Raw genomic sequence first — 18969 nt, forward strand, 5'->3', positions numbered from 1 at the left:
GATGTGTCTGAAATCTGCTTGGAAATAGGGCCTGGGAGAAGTGAGTGGAGTGTGTGCTGCTGGGGCAGGACTGGCCACAGCTAACAGGTACTGGGGATGTGTGACAGGCACATGGGAGTTAATTTCATTATTTTGTCTACTTTTGTGTGTGCTGGAAATTCTCCAAGCTAAAGTATCTTTCAAAAGCAAGCAAACACAGCAATATGTTAAGGTTTGACAAAGTTATGCCTTTGATACCCAAGTGCTTAGTATATTATTCTCTACATTTTTATGTGCTTAAAGTATTTTATCTAAAAAATATGACACAACGTGAGCACTATCATAGAAGGGTATTCAGGAGACGACAGGACTCATCATGGCCACCTCACAAGGATTTGCAAAGATCAAATGAGATGTGTGAAAGCATTCTGTAAGATAAAAAGTGCCTTTGAAATAAAGCTTTAATGACATAATTTTCAAACAAATTAATGTCCTTTAAAAGCAAAGAGGGTTAAAGCCTCAGAAAAGAAAACACCTCTTGAATACATACATGAGAACTGATACTTCACGTTTCAGAAGACTGCCTGCCTTTACGGTCTGTCTAGACAAGGTAAAGCACGGAGTGTACTCTGGTGACATCACACTCATCTAAACTCTCCCTTCGCAGCAGTGACAGCTGTTATTCTGTTCATCAGAAATAAAATCATAATACTGTCAACCAATCACAAATCAGATTTGGTTCCAAATACTTTTAACAAATGAACAAATGCTACAAGGTCCCAGACGAGGCATCATCATGCCAACCAATAACTCTTCCAAAATCAGTGACTGAAGGGAAAGAGGGAGAGCTGCACTGGTTAACCCAAGAGGCCCAAAAATATGGTCAAAACAAGAAGCTATCACATGAAGACACACCATTCACAAATCTCATGGGGAAAAATCCCTCATTTTTAATCTTAATAGAGCCTCAGTTTAGCAACTGGTAACATTCCCAGCACTCAGTAAGAAACGGTCAAACTGACGGACTCCCTACGCTAACATTCCATGCGGGGACTGGTTACCGTGATCACAATGGTTAACCTCTGTGTGCATAAGTTAATGCCCAATGACATCACACTCACCTTGTAGTTCTGGTGAGACTCGAAGTTGGAGAGTGGAGTGTTGCATGCGGTGGAGAAGGGCATGACTTTCACACCTCTGTACACAAGGCCCTTATCATAGAGCTGTTTGAAGACCCACCTAGAAAGTAAACAGTTTTACAATAATTACCCAACCAAAATTCTGTCTCCCCAAACTCAAACATTTACACCAGTCTGTCTACAGAGTTTCTATCAGCCAGTCGAAATATCACGTTTCTCAACTGGGGACCAGCTGGTAAATTACAAGAGTAGTCTGAGACATTACGCAGCCATTAAAAGTGCTAGTATCTGTTTACATGAAAAGATGTTCATGACTTGAGTGGGAAAAGTGATTCCATATTGTACAATGAGGTACTAGTTGTGGAAAACTATACATATCCATATACACACCTACATTTTTCAGATGCTGAAAAAGCAGACATTCACCAATATTAACTATGCTTGGGATTTCAGAGTATTTGCTTTTAATAGTTTTCTGGTACATTGCTTAAATTGTACTATCACGGGTAGTTTTACAAAGCAATTTAAAAAGAATAAACCATTGGGATTAGGATATCTCTCCTACAGTTGGGCAAAAACTTTTATTAAACACTTAACCATGTTGTTTTAAGCCAAATGCACCAAAATGCTGAAATGTCATCGGTAACAGTTATTCCAGGGTCTCCTGTGGCAACTACTCACCTGTCCCACTTGGATGTCAGGATGCACTGGTGGGAACCCTTAATACTGCCTTTAGGTATAGTTTTTATAGTCCAATTCCTATGTGTTTGGTATAATAAATGAGTTAAACTCTTTGTCATTTGCTGAAGTACACTTTTATGAAAAACTGCATATTTTTCATGGTACTGCTTGGCTTTAAATAAAAATTAAAAAGTGATGTTTTATATCAAATTTCCCAAGCTTATTAATCTTTTTTATTGACCCATAATTTACATGTAATATTATATTCAGACTTGATATTTATACACACTGCAAAATCACAGTAAATCCAGTTACTGTCCACCACTAAGGTTGCAACAATTTTATTTTTCTTATGATAAGAACTTTTAGCATTTATCATCTGGGCAACTTTTAAATATGCACTACAATATCACTGACAATCATCATGCTGTATGTTACATCTCCATGATTTATTTATTTTATAACTGGAAGTTTGTACCTCTTGACCCACTTTACACACCTTGCAACCCCTCTTCCCTCTGGCAACCACCATTTTGTTCTCTGTGTCTGTGAGTTTTGTTTTTCTAGATTCTACATCTAAGTGAAATCATATGGTATTTGTCTTTCTGACTTATGTCACTTAGCATAATACCCTCAAGGTCCTTCCATGTTGTCACAAATAGCAAGATTTACTCTTTTTTATGGTTGGGTAATATTCTATTTTTTACACACACACACCTCGCATCTTTTTTATCTCTTATTAATCAATGGACATGTAGGTTAACTCCATACCTTGGCTACTGTAAATAATGTGATGAACATAAGGACACATATCTCTTTTGAATTAACATTTTCTTTCTTTTTTTTGTTTTTTGGATACTCAGAAGTAGAATTGCTGCAACATGTGGTATTCTATTCTTAATTTTTTGAGGACACTCCATACTGTTTTCCATACTATCCATACCAATCTACATTTCCACAAACAACGCACGAAGATTCCCTTTTCTCCATATTTTTGCCGACATTTGTTATGTCTTGTCTTCTGGATACTAGCCATTCTGACAGGGATAAGGTCGTATCTCATTGTGGCTCTGATTTGTATTTTCCAGATGATGAGGGATGCTGAGTATCTTTTCAGGTCTGCTGGCATCTGCATGTCTTCTTTGGGAAAAAAAATGTGTCTTCAGATCTTCTGCACATTTTTTTCCTTTTTTTTTTTTTTTAATGTTTATTTTTGAGACAGAGGGAGACAGAGTGCGAATGGGGGAGGGGCAGAGAGAGAGGAAGACACAGAATCCGGAACAGGCTCCAGGCTCCGAGCTGTCAGCACAGAGCCTGATGCGGGGCGCGAACCCACAAACTGCAAGATCATGACCTGAGCCAGTCAGATGCTCAACTGACTGAGCCACCCAGGTGCCCCTGCACATTTTTAAATCAGATTTTCTTTTGCTCCTGAGTTGTAGGAGTTCTTTACATATTTTGGATATTAATCTCTTTACCAGATACACAATTTACAAATATTTTCTCCCATTCAATAGGTTGCCATTTCACTTTGTTGATGGCTTTTTTTTTTTAATGTTTACTTATTTTTGAGAGAGAGAGAGCGTGAGCTAGGGAAGGGCAGAGATGGAGACAGAATTCAAAGCAGGCTCCAGGCTCTGAGCTGTCAGCACAGAGCCTGATGTGGGGCTTGAACCCACAAACTGTGAGATCATGACCTGAGCCAAAGTCAGACGCTTTGACTGAGGCAAACTGACTGAGACACCCAGGCGCCCTGATTGTTGATAGCTTCTTTTCCTGTGCAGAAACTCTTTAGTTTTATGTAACCCCATTTGTTGATTTTTGCTTTTGCTACCATTCTTTTCGGGTCATATCTAAAAAAAAAAGATCATTGCTAAGACAGATGTCAAGGAGCTTACTGCCTGTTTTCCTCTAGGAATTTTATGGTTTCAGGTCTTACATTCAAATCTTTATTCCATTTGATTTAATTTTTGTGTATGATGTAAGACACCGGACTAGAAACATTCTTTTGCATCTGGCTGTCCAGCTTTCCCAGCACCATTTATTGAAGAGACTGTCCGTTCTCCACTGTGTATTCTTGGCTCCTTATTATTAGCCACATTTAAGTGCTCAACAACCCTAATCCAGAGCATTAATAGTACCTTTTTTTTTCAGGTATTTAACACAAATCCTGGTTCTTAGATGCTTCTCTAATCATGAGAATTCTAGATGCTCGGTGACCAGGAAGGCCCCTCTCCAAAGTCTCCAGCCTGTCAGAGAAAACTTATAAGCTTCCAACTTTGGGTATACAGGCCTGGGGACGTGTCCACAGGGGCTTATCAGAATCAGAGGGTCTGAAAACTGCCCCAAAGCATCTAGCTCCTCAAAGGCAAAGGACTTGGGCCAAGCATGTACAACAGATCTTGTCTAAGAGAAATGCAAGCAAGTAGACAGGAAGGCAGTAAGAGCCACGTGCGCCTACAACACAGCACAAAGAAAGTGCACTGTACAAAACAGCTTTGCAACTCACTGTCATTCTGTATAATTTAACAAAAGTTAAGACTTTCTCAAGGCCTGAAGTATGTACATAGAGCACTCTGCAATCATAATAATGATGCTTCTTTGCCCGTTAACGATATGCAATGATTCTTGTACTATCTATCCTGAGGTTCACCTAGTAAGACTTTGGCATCACAACAGTTGTTTTGTAACAGTAATGAAAAAAAAAAAAAAGCATTCATTTTGAAACAGCTATACAAGTGACTGCACTATACAACTTGTCTCAGTATAAAATTCAAAATACATAATCTCTTAAACTTCATTATTTAGAAAACAAAGACAAAAAAACACTTCTGAAATTCTGAAATTTTCCTTAAATTTGGTACTAATTTGGCAAAAACCTTTAACTGACATTAGGCCATTTATATTCTTTACCTGATTAGCATGAACAATTATGTGTTCTGATGAAAAATACTAACGTATTTGCTTACAGATCGCTGTTCAACTTGCTGGAACCATTATATACCACAGAATATATGCATATCCTATTACTTTAGTAGAATCCAAAATTTACTGAATTTAAAAACAATCTGGGGTGAGAGAGATAAACAGTTGGTGCACAGGATTTTTAGGGCAGTGAAAATCCTCTGTGTGATTAATGGCTACAATGTCCACCAAGAGTAAACCCTAAACTACCAACTCTGGGTGATTATGATGATTATGATGTGTCAGTGTATGTTCATTAGAGGTAACAAATGTTATCACCTCTGGCGGGGACGTTGATAATGGGGAGGCTGTGCATGTGTGGGGGCACAGGGAATTCAGGAAATCTTTGTGCTTTCCTCTCAATTTTGCTGTGAACCTAAAAGTGCTCTAAAAAAGTAAAATAAAATAATAAAGCTTTAAAAACAAAAACAAAAACAAATCCATCCCAAAGATTTTAGATAAATAATTATGAATCTGAAAAACTGATTCATGGTACATAATCTCTCCACTAAGCAATAAACAGAATATTCATTATATTTACAATTTCAAATAAACCTACCAGACAGATTCCATGAATTGTGGGTACAGAGTTTTGTAGTCATTGTCAAAGTCAATCCATCGGCCAAGTCTGGTAACAGTAGACTAAAAATACGAACATTAGAGTTATTAGACAATGATATTTTTTACTGCACTTCAATGTTATATTTCTATCATCACCATGCCCAGTGATTTTGGAAAAATAGAACAACCAATGTTTCAAGTAAATCTATGTAAGGTTAAGAACCAGTTTTCTTGGGGCGCCTGGGTGGCTCAGTCGGTTAAGCGTCTGACTTCGGCTCAGGTCATGATCTCGCGGTTCGTGAGTTCAAGCCCCGCGTCGGGCTCTGTGCTGACAGCTCAGAGCCTGGAGCCTGTTTCAGATTCTGTGTCTCCACATCTCTCTCCGACCCTCCCCCATTCATGCTCTGTCTCTCTGTCTCAAAAATAAATAAACGTTAAAAAAAAAAATTAAAAAAAAAAAGAACCAGTTTTCTTGACATTCGTCCTATCTGCAGATGATGTTATTTATAAATATTAATATTTCTTTATACAAGTCTACCCAAACTACCATTCGGCAAATACCTCAGGTGTAATTGCTGCTGGCAAGAATCATCAATGGACGCTAAAATTCCTAAGCAAAAGTATAAGAAACAGGATATTTGCAAGATCTCCCCACAGCATACTTAATTATAAAGGAAAAGTTACAAATTAACAACAGAGAAACCTGACCTGTATTACTTTAGTGAACAAAATTAATGTCACCAATGAGACATCGTATCAGCATCACAGGCCTCCTGACAATGACAGAGAAGGGCATGATGTCACTTCTGAGCATTCTTGTCAAAAATGCATACATAACCTAAACTTAATCATGAGAAAACATCAGACTTTGGGGGACTTTCTGCAAAATAATCGGTCTATACTCTTTAAAAATGACAAAGCTGGGGTGCTTGTCTGGCTTAGTCGGTAGAGCATGCAACTCTTGATGTTGGGGTCATGAGTTGCACCCCCACAGTGGGTACAGAGATTAAATACATAAATAAACTTTTAAAAAGTTTTTTTTAAAAAACTGACAGGTCATGAAAGAGAAAGAAAGACTGAGGGAATCTTCCAGCTTAAGGAGAATAAGGAGGTATGACAACTAAAAGCAATGTGTATTCCTAGACAGGATCCTGGATCAGTAATAATTAATAGAACTAGTTAAATTTGAAAAAGGTCTATTATATTTTATCAGTGTTAATTTCTTGCTTTCGATAATTACATTATGATTATTGAAAGTGTTAGAATTTGAGAAGTAGAGAAGAGTATGAATTCTTCATAACTGTTTTTGCAATTTTTTGGTGTGAATTACTCAAAAATGAAATGTTAAAAAAATTTTTTTTTAAGGTAAAGAAAGTTACATGCATATTATACTCATTAGATTTTTCCCTTCTGGCAACGAAGCAAGAAAGTTTGACTGAATAAAGTTAGGTTAAAAAAATGATTTTTAATTAAAAAAAAATTACAAAATTAAAAAACAGGGGTGCCTGGGCAGCTAATTCGGTTAAGCGTCCGACTCAGCTCAGGTCATGACCTCACGGTTCATGGGTTCAAGCCCTGTGTTAGGCTCTGTGCTGACACCTCAAAGCCTGGAGCCTACTTTGGATTCTGTGTCTCCCTCTCTCTCTTGCTCCTCCCTCCCTCAAGCTCTGTCTCTCTCTCAAAAACAAATACACATTAAAAAAACCTTTTAATTAGAAAGTAAAAAAGTTAGGGTAGGAGAAAACGGAGGAGCTTTAATTTTCAGGGTGATGAAATCAGATTTTATTCACCAATCAAGAGAAGCTACTCAAAATGCTGAGCACGGAAGGGCACAATAGACCAATTAGGAGATGGTTACAGAAATGAAGGGGAGGGTGGGAGGGAGACCAGAGAGGGGCTGTAGGAATGAAATGACCAGACAAGAGACACTGAGCAAGAAAAACTTGACAAGGTTTGGCATCTGATTTGCTCACGAGCATCATGTGTGAAGCTCGGAAGATTGATATGGAATAGGGAATTCGGAACAAGAGCCAGTTTGAGAAGTCAAAGTGGTAAGACGGTGAGATGGAAAAAATACAAGTCAGACATATTTTTAAGTTACACAGACCACTAGCTGGAGAGCCAGGGAGGAGGGGGAGCTGAGGACCTCTGCTCCTCAGCCCTTGAGAATGAGAGAGACAGGAACTCTGCCAGCCCTTCACAGGACTTACTAACAGAAGCAATGGTAGGATGGGAGTCAAATGAATATAACAAGGACTCCAAATTTGCATTGTTTTTAACATCTGAATTTTTTTTACTGCAACATTCAAGTTAACCTATGCACCAGGACAGCCCAATTCCTGTCATACACAGTGAGCAGGTAGGAGATTAAATATGGAAGACCAATCGAGCACCCAGAAACCAGAAAAAGAGGGCTCAGTTTAGGCTGACAGCTTAATAGGCTTGTACGTGGAAGCTAAATACTTTTTTGGAGAGAACGATCAACCTTCTTATGTCACAACCTCACACAGATAGCCATACTTTTGGACGCATCTCATAAAAAGCACAAAAGGAGCATAAACCATATTACCTCCCATTTAAAAATTAAAGTTTTTGTTCATTCTACTGAAAACAACCCAACATACCTTCCACTCAGTGGAATATCTCATCACAATTGCTCGGCACTGATTGTTATACTCTACGATCCCCATTTTGGCTACATCCTCTGGTCCTCTGATCCCCAGTGTCTTATCAATTTCATATTCCTGAAAATTTGTGACAAGATTATTAACATCCTTGCCTATGAAACAGATTCAAGTCAGCAACTGTAGAACATAAAACAGTTTTAAAAAATACCAAGTCTCAAAAATCTACAGAGAAGATGAACTACAAATGGCACTGTAGAAACAAAGTACATTATAGGAAAAATTCATCATACTTGAACATATTATATGATGAAATCCAATGCTTATTAAAAAATCAGAACATTATAAGGCTGGTGACTCAAACATACCACAGGTAAGCCGTGACAATCCCATCCAAACCTTCTGTCAACGTGAAACCCACTCTGGTGAGCGTATCTGGTAACTATGTCTTTAATTGTCCCTGCAAGTATATGTCCATAGTGAGGCAGTCCAGTTGCAAAAGGAGGCCCATCATAGAACGTAAATCTAACAGAGGTAATAAAAATGTGTTGTTACTTTAAGACAGCAAAAATTTAGGTCATTTTTGTATAGATAGGTCCTATCACAATAGAATCCTCAGGGAGAAGAAAAGCAGCAAGACCAGAAAATTCACAGACATGTATGGTTAGAGATTTACTGCAAGTCCTGCCTTCATAAAAACTAGTTACAGTGGAGCTGAGTGACCTCCATCAGACTATCCATACTTCGTTTATTAGCCATGACTAAGGCAAGTCATTCATCCCGATCCTGATTTACCTCATCAGTAAAACAGGGCAACATCTATCGCATAAAGTTTTTGAATACAGGAGATAGACGATGAAAACAGTAAAGAAAGGACTGGTTTTCAGGTGAATGGGGACTAGAGGCAGGAAATACTCCAACAGGAAGCTAAGACTAAGTGTTTAAATGAAGGTGGTAATAATGAGAAAAGTGGAAAGGAAGAGGGTGACACATAAACTCTATTTAGAAAACCTCTTAGGGGCGCCTGGGTGGCTCAGTCGGTTAAGCGGCCGACTTCGGCTCAGGTCATGATCTCACGGTCTGTGAGTTCGAGCCCCGCGTCAGGCTCTGTGCTGACAGCTCAGAGCCTGGAGCCTGTTTCGGATTCTGTGTCTCCCTCTCTCTGACCCTCCCCTGTTCATGCTCTGTCTCTCCCTGTTTCAAAAATAAATAAAAATGTTAAAAAAAAAAAAAAAAAGAAAACCTCTTAAAGAAACGGAATCCACCCTGATATTTAAAAACTCATCCATTCACCGTGTACCTACTGCTGAAAGCACCCACTATATACAGAGCTAGGAGACTGGAACACAAAGATGAATGAAGAGTTCCTGCTTTCATGGAACTCAGTCTAAAAAAACAACTACTCTTAAGGACTCTACCAAAGAAATTCACATACTTTGGCTTGTGTTTTGACTGCTTTAAGCATTCCTGAAAACAATTAAATTCGGACCAGAACTGCAAGATTTTTTCTTCTTCAGCAGGAAAATTGATGTTTTCTGGAACTTGCTGAACCATTTTGTTGCTGCAAGAGAAATTAAAATTTTTTTCTCAACAGAGAATTCTAGGAATAACAGAGTAGCATATATTAAAATGTGTATACATATTACTATCATCACACTACATGACACTTAAAAAAACATTATAGCTTTCTAAAATTAAAGTTCACCCTTTTAAAGTATACAATTCAGTGGTCTGTAGCATATTCACAGGTTGTGCAACGATCAGCATGTCTAATTCCAGAACAACTTCATTACCACCCACCCCTTGCAAAAACCTGTAGACGTTAGTAGTCACGCTCCATTCCCTCCTTCTCAGCCCCTTGGCAACCATTAACCTGCTTCCTGTCCTATGAGTTTTCCAATTCAGGACATTTCATATAAATGGAATCACGTGTCTGGCTTCTGATAATTGTGTGTGTGTGTGTTTTTTTTTTAATGTTTACTTATTTTTGAGACAGAGGCAGAGCATGAACGGAGGAGGATCAGAGAGAGAGGGAGACACAGCATCCAAAACAGGCTCCAGGCTCTGAACTGTCAGCACAGAGCCTGACACAGGGCTCAAACCCACGGACCGCGAGATCATGACCTGAGCCGAAGTCGGACGCTTAACCAACTGAGCCACCCAGGCACCCCCTGAGAATTGTTTTCAAAGTTCATCCATGCTGTAACACATCTTCAAACTTCATTACTTTTGATGGCCAAGTAAATATTTCATTGTATCGATATGTCACAGCTTATCCATTCATTAGTTCATGGACATTAGGGATGTTTCCAATTTTTGGCTAATATGAGCAATCCTGCTATGAACATTCATCTGTAAGTTATCATGTGGGCATATGTTTTCAGTTCTCTTGGGTAAATATATTCAGTAGAATTGCTGGATCATATAGTAACTGTGTTTAACTTCTGGGAAACTACCAAAAAGTTTTCTAAAGCTGCTGCCTCATTTTATGTTCTCCCAGGAGTGAATAAGTATTCCAGGTTTTCTACATCCTCACTCCTTATTGTCCATTTTTGGATTATAGGAAATCCTAATGGATATGAAGTAGTATCTCATTATGGGTTTGATTTGCATTTCCCTAATGATTAGTTGAGCACATTTTATGTGCTTAGGCAATATTTGTATCTTATCTGGAGAAATTTCCATTCATCCTTTGTCCAATATTTAAGATGAGTTGTCTTTTTAATTGTTGAGCTCTAAGAGTTCTTTATATATTTTAGATACAAGTCCCTTATTAGTTATAGAATCTGCAAATATTTTCTTCATCCTGGGGGTTGTCTTTTTATATTCTTCATGTTAGTTGCTAAAGCACAAACACTTTTAAATAAATGTTTAAAAATGTTATTTACTGTGTGTGTGAGTGAGAGTGAGAGAGTGAGTGAGAGTGAGAGAGTGAGTGAGTGAGTGAGAGAGAGAGAGAGAGAGAGAGAGACAGAGGAGGGCAGAGAGAAAGGGAGACAGAGAATGCCAAGCAGGCTCTGCACTACTCGGGGCTTGAACTCAAACCATGAGATGCTGACCTGAGCTGAGATCAAGAGTCAGACACTTAACCAACTGAGCCACCCAGGTGCCCCCATTTATTTTTAAAAAATATTTATTTATTTTGAGAGTGAGCGCATGTGGGGGAGGGACAAGATCCCAACCATTAGAGACAGATGCGGGGCTCAGGGACCATCACATCATGACCTGAGCCAAAATCAAGAGTGGGACGCTTAAGTGACTGTGCCACCCAGGTGTCCCTCATTTATTTTTGAGATGCAATGCTGTGTTTGAGTTTTATATAGGAAAAAAATAAGGAAAGAACAGGTGGGCCATTTAATGAATCCAAGCATCCATTTCTGACGAGGTGTGACATTAAATGGTATTAAATCGAAGTTGGATGGCAGTTTGGATCTCTGGATCTTGTTACAATGTCTGGCCTTTCATGGATAGAAAGTGTGTTTGTGCACTTCTTGATTTATTAGGGGTCCTGCTGGTTCAGGACTACCTTATTAGAGGCCAACTGAAACTTAAGGGGTTACATTTGAAGATTAACAGATGTCTAGCCAACACATTAATTTCTGTCACTTCTAATGCTCAAGGCTGCTTCTATAATCGCCAGCATCTATGGGAGCTGAATACGCAGACTTGCCAGCCCCACCTTGGTGGGAGGAGTCGGAACTTGCATTTTAACAAGATCCCAGGGGATTGACCTGCACAACAAAGTCTGAGTCACTACTCTTGAACTGTTTTAACCATTATTCAGGAATATCTACCTGAAGTTTTTTATTTTATTTTTTTGAGAAAATAATATTTAAGCTTCCTGTGAAAATGCTCCTAACTTTTATAAAACTTTCTTGGGAGCTTCGACTCAAGGTAATGGCACTGGTTAGCCACGAAGAGCCATGTATCAGTGACCGGGCTATGGTGGCTGCTGAGGAGAAACAGCCCCCATGCATAAATCACAGGATTGCTGTGGCCCCTCACATCCACTGGAGAGCTGTACCTGCAAACAGCATCCAGTAACCACAGGGCCTGGGGTGTGGGGAGCAGAAAGAGGAGGGGAGATTCATCACCAGGTCATGCTAAGGGAAGGAATATCCTCTTCCTCTCTCTGACCATAACCCTTGCCCTCCAATCTTCTGGATTCCAGACTCCCTCAGACCTCTTTAGTGGCAACTTCCTGTTCAGAAACGTCTATATACCCTCCTTGACCTTTACTGATGTTTACTTCAATAGACCTTAGAAATGCACACAAAAATATTTTTGTTTAAAATAAACATCATGCTCTTCCTTGCCACGCCTGCTCCAGTCTTTAATTCGAATGCACGAGTAGTCCCACTGTTCCCTCCCACTACCTGAATATTTTTTAATTTTATTTTTTATTTTTTAAAATTTACATCCAAATTAGTTAGCATATAGTGCAACGATGATTTCAGGGGTAGATTCCTTAGTGCCCCTGACCCATTTAGCCCATCCCCCCTCCCACAACCCCTCCAGTAACCCTCAGTTTGTTCTCCATATTTATGAGTCTCTTCTGTTTTGTCCCCCTCCCTGTTTTTATATTACTTTTGTTTCCCTTCCCTTATGTTCATCTGTTTTCGCTCTTAAAATCCTCATGAGTGAAGTCATATGGTTTTTGTCTTTCTCTGACTAATTTCACTTAGCATAATACCCTGCAGTTCCATCCATGTATTTGCAAATGGCAAGATTTCATTCTTTTTCACTGCCGAGTAATACTCCAGTGTGTGTGTGTGTGTGTGTGTGTGTGTGTGTGTGTGTGTGTGTGTGTGCGTGTGGCACATCTTCTTTACCCATTCATCCATCAACGGACATTTGGGCTCTTTCCATCCTTTGGCTATTGTTGACAGTGCTGCTATAAACATGGGGGTGCACGTGTCCCTTCGAAACAGCACACCTGTATCCTGTGGATAAATGCCAAGTAGTGCAATTGCTGGGTTGTAGGGTAGTTCTATTTTTAGTTTTTTGAGGACCCTCCATACTGTTTTCCAGAGTGGCTGCACCAGCGTGCATTCCCATCACTACCTGAAATTTCTAAGTCCCCCACTTGATAGGACCAGATAATCTCCACATCCAACTGGCCACCAAAGTTCTGTGAATCAGACCTCTAAGTCTATTTCTGTTCTTTTTTCTGTCCTCCCAGGTCTTCACAGTATGTTACTAAAGTCAAATTTAATCCCAGACGTGTGTCTAACTCTGGCCCTTTCTCAGTTTGGTCATATCCTATTAACGTATACCCCAGATATACTTACACAAATGTACAAAATATGTACAAAAATATTAACTGAAGCACCGTTCCCATAAATCCCTGAAAACAATTTAAATATCCATGAGTAATTAAGTGACTAAATTATGGTACATCACTACCAAGCAGGCATTAAAAACGATCATATTTTGGGGCACCCCCGTGTCTCAGTCACTTGAGCATCTGACTTTGGCTCAAGTCAGGATGTCACGGTTTTTGAGTTCGGGTCCCCCATCAGGCTCGCTGCTTCAGATCCTCTGTTCCCCCTCTCACTCTCTCTCAAAAATAAACATTTAAAAAAGTAATCATAACACACCAAATACTGCCAAATGTTGAGAAAGAGCAAAGCACATCACCATTCTAGTAATTTATACTATGTGCATCCGCATTTTCAAGAGACTTAAAAATACACACATGTAAATAAAGTCTATGTGGAAGTAATTCTGTATTTGAACTTAGAAGGCTGCCCACCAAACTAACCTACAGCCACCATCGAGTAGGGTTAGGAGGGGAAAGGCATGAAAGAACACATTTCTATTTATTACTTTCTCCCACTTTTTTGGTATGTATTAACTTTATCACAAAAACGTTGAAAATAAAGAGAAAAACACTGTACCTGACATACCACCTTCCTAAGGAAGAAGCTCTGAAAATACCACTTTCGTATTAACCTTAAATCCAATGACTCCTCCCCCCCCAATATTCCGTGCAGACTTTTCAAGGGGGCAGTGCAGGCCACCTTCCCCCCGAAATGCCACCTCTCCTCCTGACTTTCCCTTTTACACAGAGCCTCCCGGGCACGGCTTTCCTGCTACTCTGTCCGCAGCCTCCAGCACTGCTTACTAAGTAAGTGCTTTCCTCTCCAAGGCGCTCACTGACCGCCCCCCCCCCCCCCCCCCCCCGCACCTGTTCCCACACATGTGCCGCCTGTAGACGCGTCTCCCAGTCCCTGGTCACACCCCCGTGCCACCTGCAGACCCATCTCCCCGACCTTGTTCCCGTGACCTCGCACGTGGGACGCGCTCCAACCCGCCCGTCTGAAGCAAGCACGCGGTCCGCATCCTCAGTCTCCACCCACCTGCCTTTTCAGTCGGCCCTCCTGCACGCGACGACAGTCGTGGCGCCACCGCTGGGTATGTGAGCTTTGAGAAAAGGGACTCGACCTCACACCTCCAGCGTGTCGCCTGTAAAGTACAGGTCACAAACCGCACAACGCTAACTTAACACCAGCTGGAATACTGGGTATCACGTGTCCGCTTTGGGAGCTACTAGGACTTCCTGCCGCAAATCCCATCCCACCGTCCCTGCCGGTCGGCGACACTCTATCTGCTCCCTTCGCTTCCCTGTGCTCCACTCTTCAATCACACAGAGAACATGCTGTCCGCCATTTTACCGGTACTTTGCAAAACTTAAGACGCTACTAGAAATCCTCAATTACTTTGCCTCCGGTTTCATCCCTCCTCATCCTCCTGCAAAACCTGAAGCCTAAAACCAGCCCTCACCCCCATCCGCTAACAAAAACCCAGTTCCCTCCGGACTCGGTTCCAGCACCGCTTCCTTCGAGAAGCGAACCACGAACTCCTCAGACCGGAGGCCGGTCCCCTCGCGCCTGTCCCTCACGCGGGAACCGCAGGGACCCACCCCCTGAAGGAGCACGCGCTTTCGGACTGTACCGTACACTCCGGACTCGCTCCCCTCCGGCTCCTGCTCACCCTCAGGGCTGCAAACCCACCGCAGCTCCTCACGCTCCCCTTCTCGCAGCTACAGACCCCGCGGAAAACGGCCTTCCTCTCCCCGCTCCCAGGGGCACCGGCCACTACCCGACTGCGGGACGCCGTGCTTACTCCCCTCGAGCCCCAGGGCCCTGGCAGCAGACTCTCCTCCCCGCGGGCCTACGACTAGATCGGTGCCTCCGAACGCCCGGCTCCTCAAGTCGTCTCGCCCACCCCCCGAATTTCCCTAGCCGACTGCCACACCAAATTCTCGCAACCACCCCATGGGGCCAGCAGGCTAGGCGGGGGCACCCGGGCGACCCCGCGGGCAGGCCGGTGGGTAGGGAGAGAGACGAATAATCCGGGGTGACCCCGAGGGCGATGACGGCGAGGGGCGAGTACCCTGAGGCGACCCCGCAAGCAGGACAGGGGCGTATCTGGGGCGACCCCGCAAGGTAGAGCGAGGGTACTCGGGGCGACCCCGTGGGTAAGACGGGGATACCTGGGGCGACCCCACAAGCAGGATGGGCGGGGGAGGGGTGCGATGGGAAGGTAACCAGTGTCGATCCCACGGGCAGAGCGGGGTACGTGGAGCGACCCCGCGGGCAGGACGACGGTACCCTGGGCAAACCCGCAGGTAGGGCGGGGTAACCTGGGGCGACCCTGCGGGCAGGGCGGGGGTACCTGAAGGGCCCGCGAGCAGGCGCGCCACGGAAGGAGCCGCATCCACGCCGCAGCCCGGCGTCCAGAGGTGATGCAACGCTCTGACAGCGCCGGTCTACACCGGCCAATTAGCGCGCGCCGCCCGACACCCACTAACAAGTAGGACGCCGATTGGCCGCGCGGGCCCCGACCACGCCCACTCGGGCGTGCGCGGCGTGCGCGCTGGGAAGGCGGCTGCGCGACCCCGCACAATGGAAGCCTCCAGCCACTTGGGCCACTGTGGTGATCGCACCCTGATGGTGGGGCCCGGGGTGGGGACAGGGGGCAGCGAGGGGGGACTGATGTTGTGCCTGGTGACCGCGCGTCTTACACAGGTGTACCCGCTTGTCAGGGTTCAGCTGGCTGTGCGCGGGACGCCTGTGCATTTCCCCACTCGCAACTCGGGCGCGGTGACGGCGGCCTCGGGAATTCCGCCTTGGGGCCTTGTCGCTGGGGACCCCCGCGGGAGCCAGTGTCGTGGAGGGTGACCGCCGCAGGAGTCCGTGTCTTGGACACCCGCGCCAGGTCACCCCGGGGTTGGCGAGACTGCAGTCCCGGGCCCCACGCCAGGCTCGCTGACACGTGCACTGGATGCGGGGCCCGGAGTGTGCATTTACCCTGGGCCGGACGCTGACGCCTCCGGGTACCCGGATTCCTGCCTGCCCAGGTCGTATCTGGGAGCGGCTGAGGTGTCGGCGGTCAGGGGGACCTCAAGGAGCCCGCCCCTGCGTGCGCCTTTTCCAGAGTTCCGGTTTCAGTGCAGAAGTTCTGCTAAACGGGCACAGGGAAACAGGTCGCAAAACAAGGGTGGAAATGCCTGGTAACCCGCTTTAAAGTTAGTACTGTGTTAACGTTTCCTGTAATGAAAACAAAGCTTACTTGCTTTGTCATCTGCTCACTTATAATGTATTATCACTGCTGTGGGTCTGCCTGGCACTTTCTGGATCCGCTGGTTAAAAACCAAAGGGAGTGTGGAGCCGTGCAAAGGGCAGCAGACAGCAGGCTTTGGCACCAGAGGCTGTGAAGGGAATTTTAGGCCTTACAAAGTCAGACTAATTCTGTATGTAACTGCTTATTGTATCCATTAGAAGAACAAAAGGAAAAAAAAAAAAAAAGATCTGGCTGAGACTGTATAGAAAGCATGGTAAATTTAAGAACATTTTGATAGTTTGTGTAAACATTTGTTTAGTAGTCTACTTATCTAAAAGTGTCATGGACTAGAGTAAGGGGTAATCTACTAGAGTAGAGTAATTTCCTTGCTGAAAGGGTTAACTCCAGTCAGTAAGTCCGGTTACTCCAGTAACTACTCCAGTAAGGTGTTTCCTCAGCTTATCAACTACAAGTATTTGGAACCTGTGTTTTGCATGTGCCAAGTTGCTACCTTGTCTGTCCAGATTAGAGCCAGAAAGGCTTCCAGATAAATGTGTCCAGGAAAAAAGGTGGGGTGACAGGTTTGATTATTTAAATCTTGGATTGAGAAAACATCTTATGGTACTGTTGGAAGGTATAAGACTGAAAGTCTTAGTCTTTCTTTTTTTTTTTTAATTTTTTTTTTTAACGTTTATTTATTTTTGGGACAGAGAGAGACAGAGCATGAATGGGGGAGGGGCAGAGAGAGAGGGAGACACAGAATCGGAAGCAGGCTCCAGGCTCTGAGCCATCAGCCCAGAGCCTGACGCGGGGCTCGAACTCACGGACGGCGAGATCGTGACCTGAGCTGAAGTCGGATGCTTAACCGACGGAGCCACCCAGGCGCCCCAAAGTCTTAGTCTTTCTAGTTCATCTACAAAGAAGTTGAACAAGTAGAAAAAAAGATTGTAGAAAAACAAATTACACTACTTGCATCAGAGTTGAATCCTCACTTGTTAGAGCAGAAGTCAATGCATAGTGTCTAACACTGAAAATCAAGAAATAATAGCATCAGCACGTTGGAGATATGGAGGGAAGTATCAGGACACGTAAAATTGTCGACGGTGTTTGTATCTTGGGAGCAGGAATTAGGGGTAGGTAAGGCTACTTGATGTCACTTATTTGTCTGCTTTGAAGATGGCGGGTGTGACACATTTAAGTATGGCCAAATTCTTTGACACTTCTTCCACTGAGGGGTGGTGGTCTACATCCGTCTCTTTGGTTCTATCTGGGCTCTGTGTGTGTTTGACCTGTAGAATATAGTGGAAATGACTGATCCAGTTTCTGGACTGTGCTGTAAGAGCCTGGCAGCATCTGCCTCTGAAATCTCGATGCCACGCTGTGAGGAGGCCCAGGGACAGGCACTGAGTGAGTGGGGCCATCTTGGAAGTGGATCCTCTGGTCCCAGCTGAGCCATCCCATGACACTACATGCAGTAGAGATGCGCAGTCCCCACAGAGCCCTGACCAAATTGCTAATTTGTGAGCAAAATAAATTTTACTGGGATGGCTTGTTATGTAGCAGTGAGAAAGTATAGATGTAATCTGCATCAAGAGAAGGTGACATTTAGATTATTTATCCTGCTGCGTGGTGGTTTTTCTATTCTCCATCAGGTCCGAAGTGTCAGAAACACAGGAATCCCAAATGACTCTTCAGCTGCTTAGTTCTTTGGACCCTGTTTATTCAGAAATACATGTACTAAGCACCCACCGAATGCTACACACAGTTCTAGGCAGTGGGGATATAATGGTCAATAAACCAGATGACATCCCAGCCCTCTAGAGTTTATATTTGGTCAAGATGTAAATTAATAAATACTTAATTTCAGATACACGTTGTGGCTCAAGGACAATCCCTGGGGATGATCTATATAACAGTTTTGAACAGAGCCCAGTTTGATAGGAGGCTTGAATCATAACCAGGTTGATTTAATGAGATATTAAATCTGTTTCCCTATCTGGACTTGAGAGTCCTGATGGCTAACTTGGATTTTTCATGAGACTCTGGTCAAACCAGAGTTTTGGGATTGATGTGTTGCCTCTATTAATTTTCAGAGGCCAAGGACAGGAAAAGTCTATTTGGCACCCTTTCCTGGTCCTCAGAGAACTCTCTCCTATGATGCTTATCTGAAATGTCTTGCATTTCAGTTAGTTGTTTATCAGGACACAAGTACAGAACTCAGGCTGATTTGTATTCATCTTTTAAAAAAATGACAATATACAATCAAAAATACATATTTCATGTAGCCTATAATTCACACAAAGCCTAACTTGGAAAACACAAGTGCTCTTACCCATACATTTAAAAAGACTTTATGTAAACTCTAAATTAGAAGATACACATTAGTTACTGAAGATAGCACAGAGATTATATATAAAAAGTATTTTGAGGGGTTGTCTTGTGCTTTGTTTAAA

General features: G+C 42.9%; 1 protein-coding gene and 1 non-coding gene across 6 annotated transcripts in view; both read right to left on the reverse strand.

Annotated features, from left to right (window-relative positions):
• The window catches only part of IARS1 (isoleucyl-tRNA synthetase 1), a 67299-nt gene extending 51586 nt beyond the window's left edge, over positions 1-15713 (reverse strand). Inside the window, exons 1-6 of one of the 5 annotated variants that reach the window (XM_042914198.1) lie at positions 15629-15713; positions 9384-9509; positions 8317-8473; positions 7949-8068; positions 5323-5405; positions 1101-1218 (exon numbers count right to left, since the gene is read on the reverse strand). In XM_042914198.1, the coding sequence (XP_042770132.1) occupies positions 1101-1218; positions 5323-5405; positions 7949-8068; positions 8317-8473; positions 9384-9502 (597 nt within the window). In that variant the 5' untranslated portion in view covers positions 9503-9509; positions 15629-15713. Of the gene's footprint in view, positions 1-1100; positions 1219-5322; positions 5406-5885; positions 5935-6032; positions 6098-7948; positions 8069-8316; positions 8474-9383; positions 9510-15628 lie in introns of those variants that run through there. The other 4 variants (XM_042914193.1, XM_042914194.1, XM_042914197.1 and 1 more) reach the window with 4 other exon arrangements.
• On the reverse strand, positions 11870-12001 carry LOC122205744. Its single transcript, XR_006196245.1, has one exon. It is a non-coding gene; the product is annotated as a small nucleolar RNA SNORA84 (small nucleolar RNA).
• Positions 15714-18969: the final 3256 nt, after the last annotated feature.

The sequence above is a fragment of the Panthera leo genome, chromosome D4 (genome assembly GCF_018350215.1).
Source record: "Panthera leo isolate Ple1 chromosome D4, P.leo_Ple1_pat1.1, whole genome shotgun sequence".
In the NCBI taxonomy this organism is placed as follows: Eukaryota; Metazoa; Chordata; class Mammalia; order Carnivora; family Felidae; genus Panthera; species Panthera leo.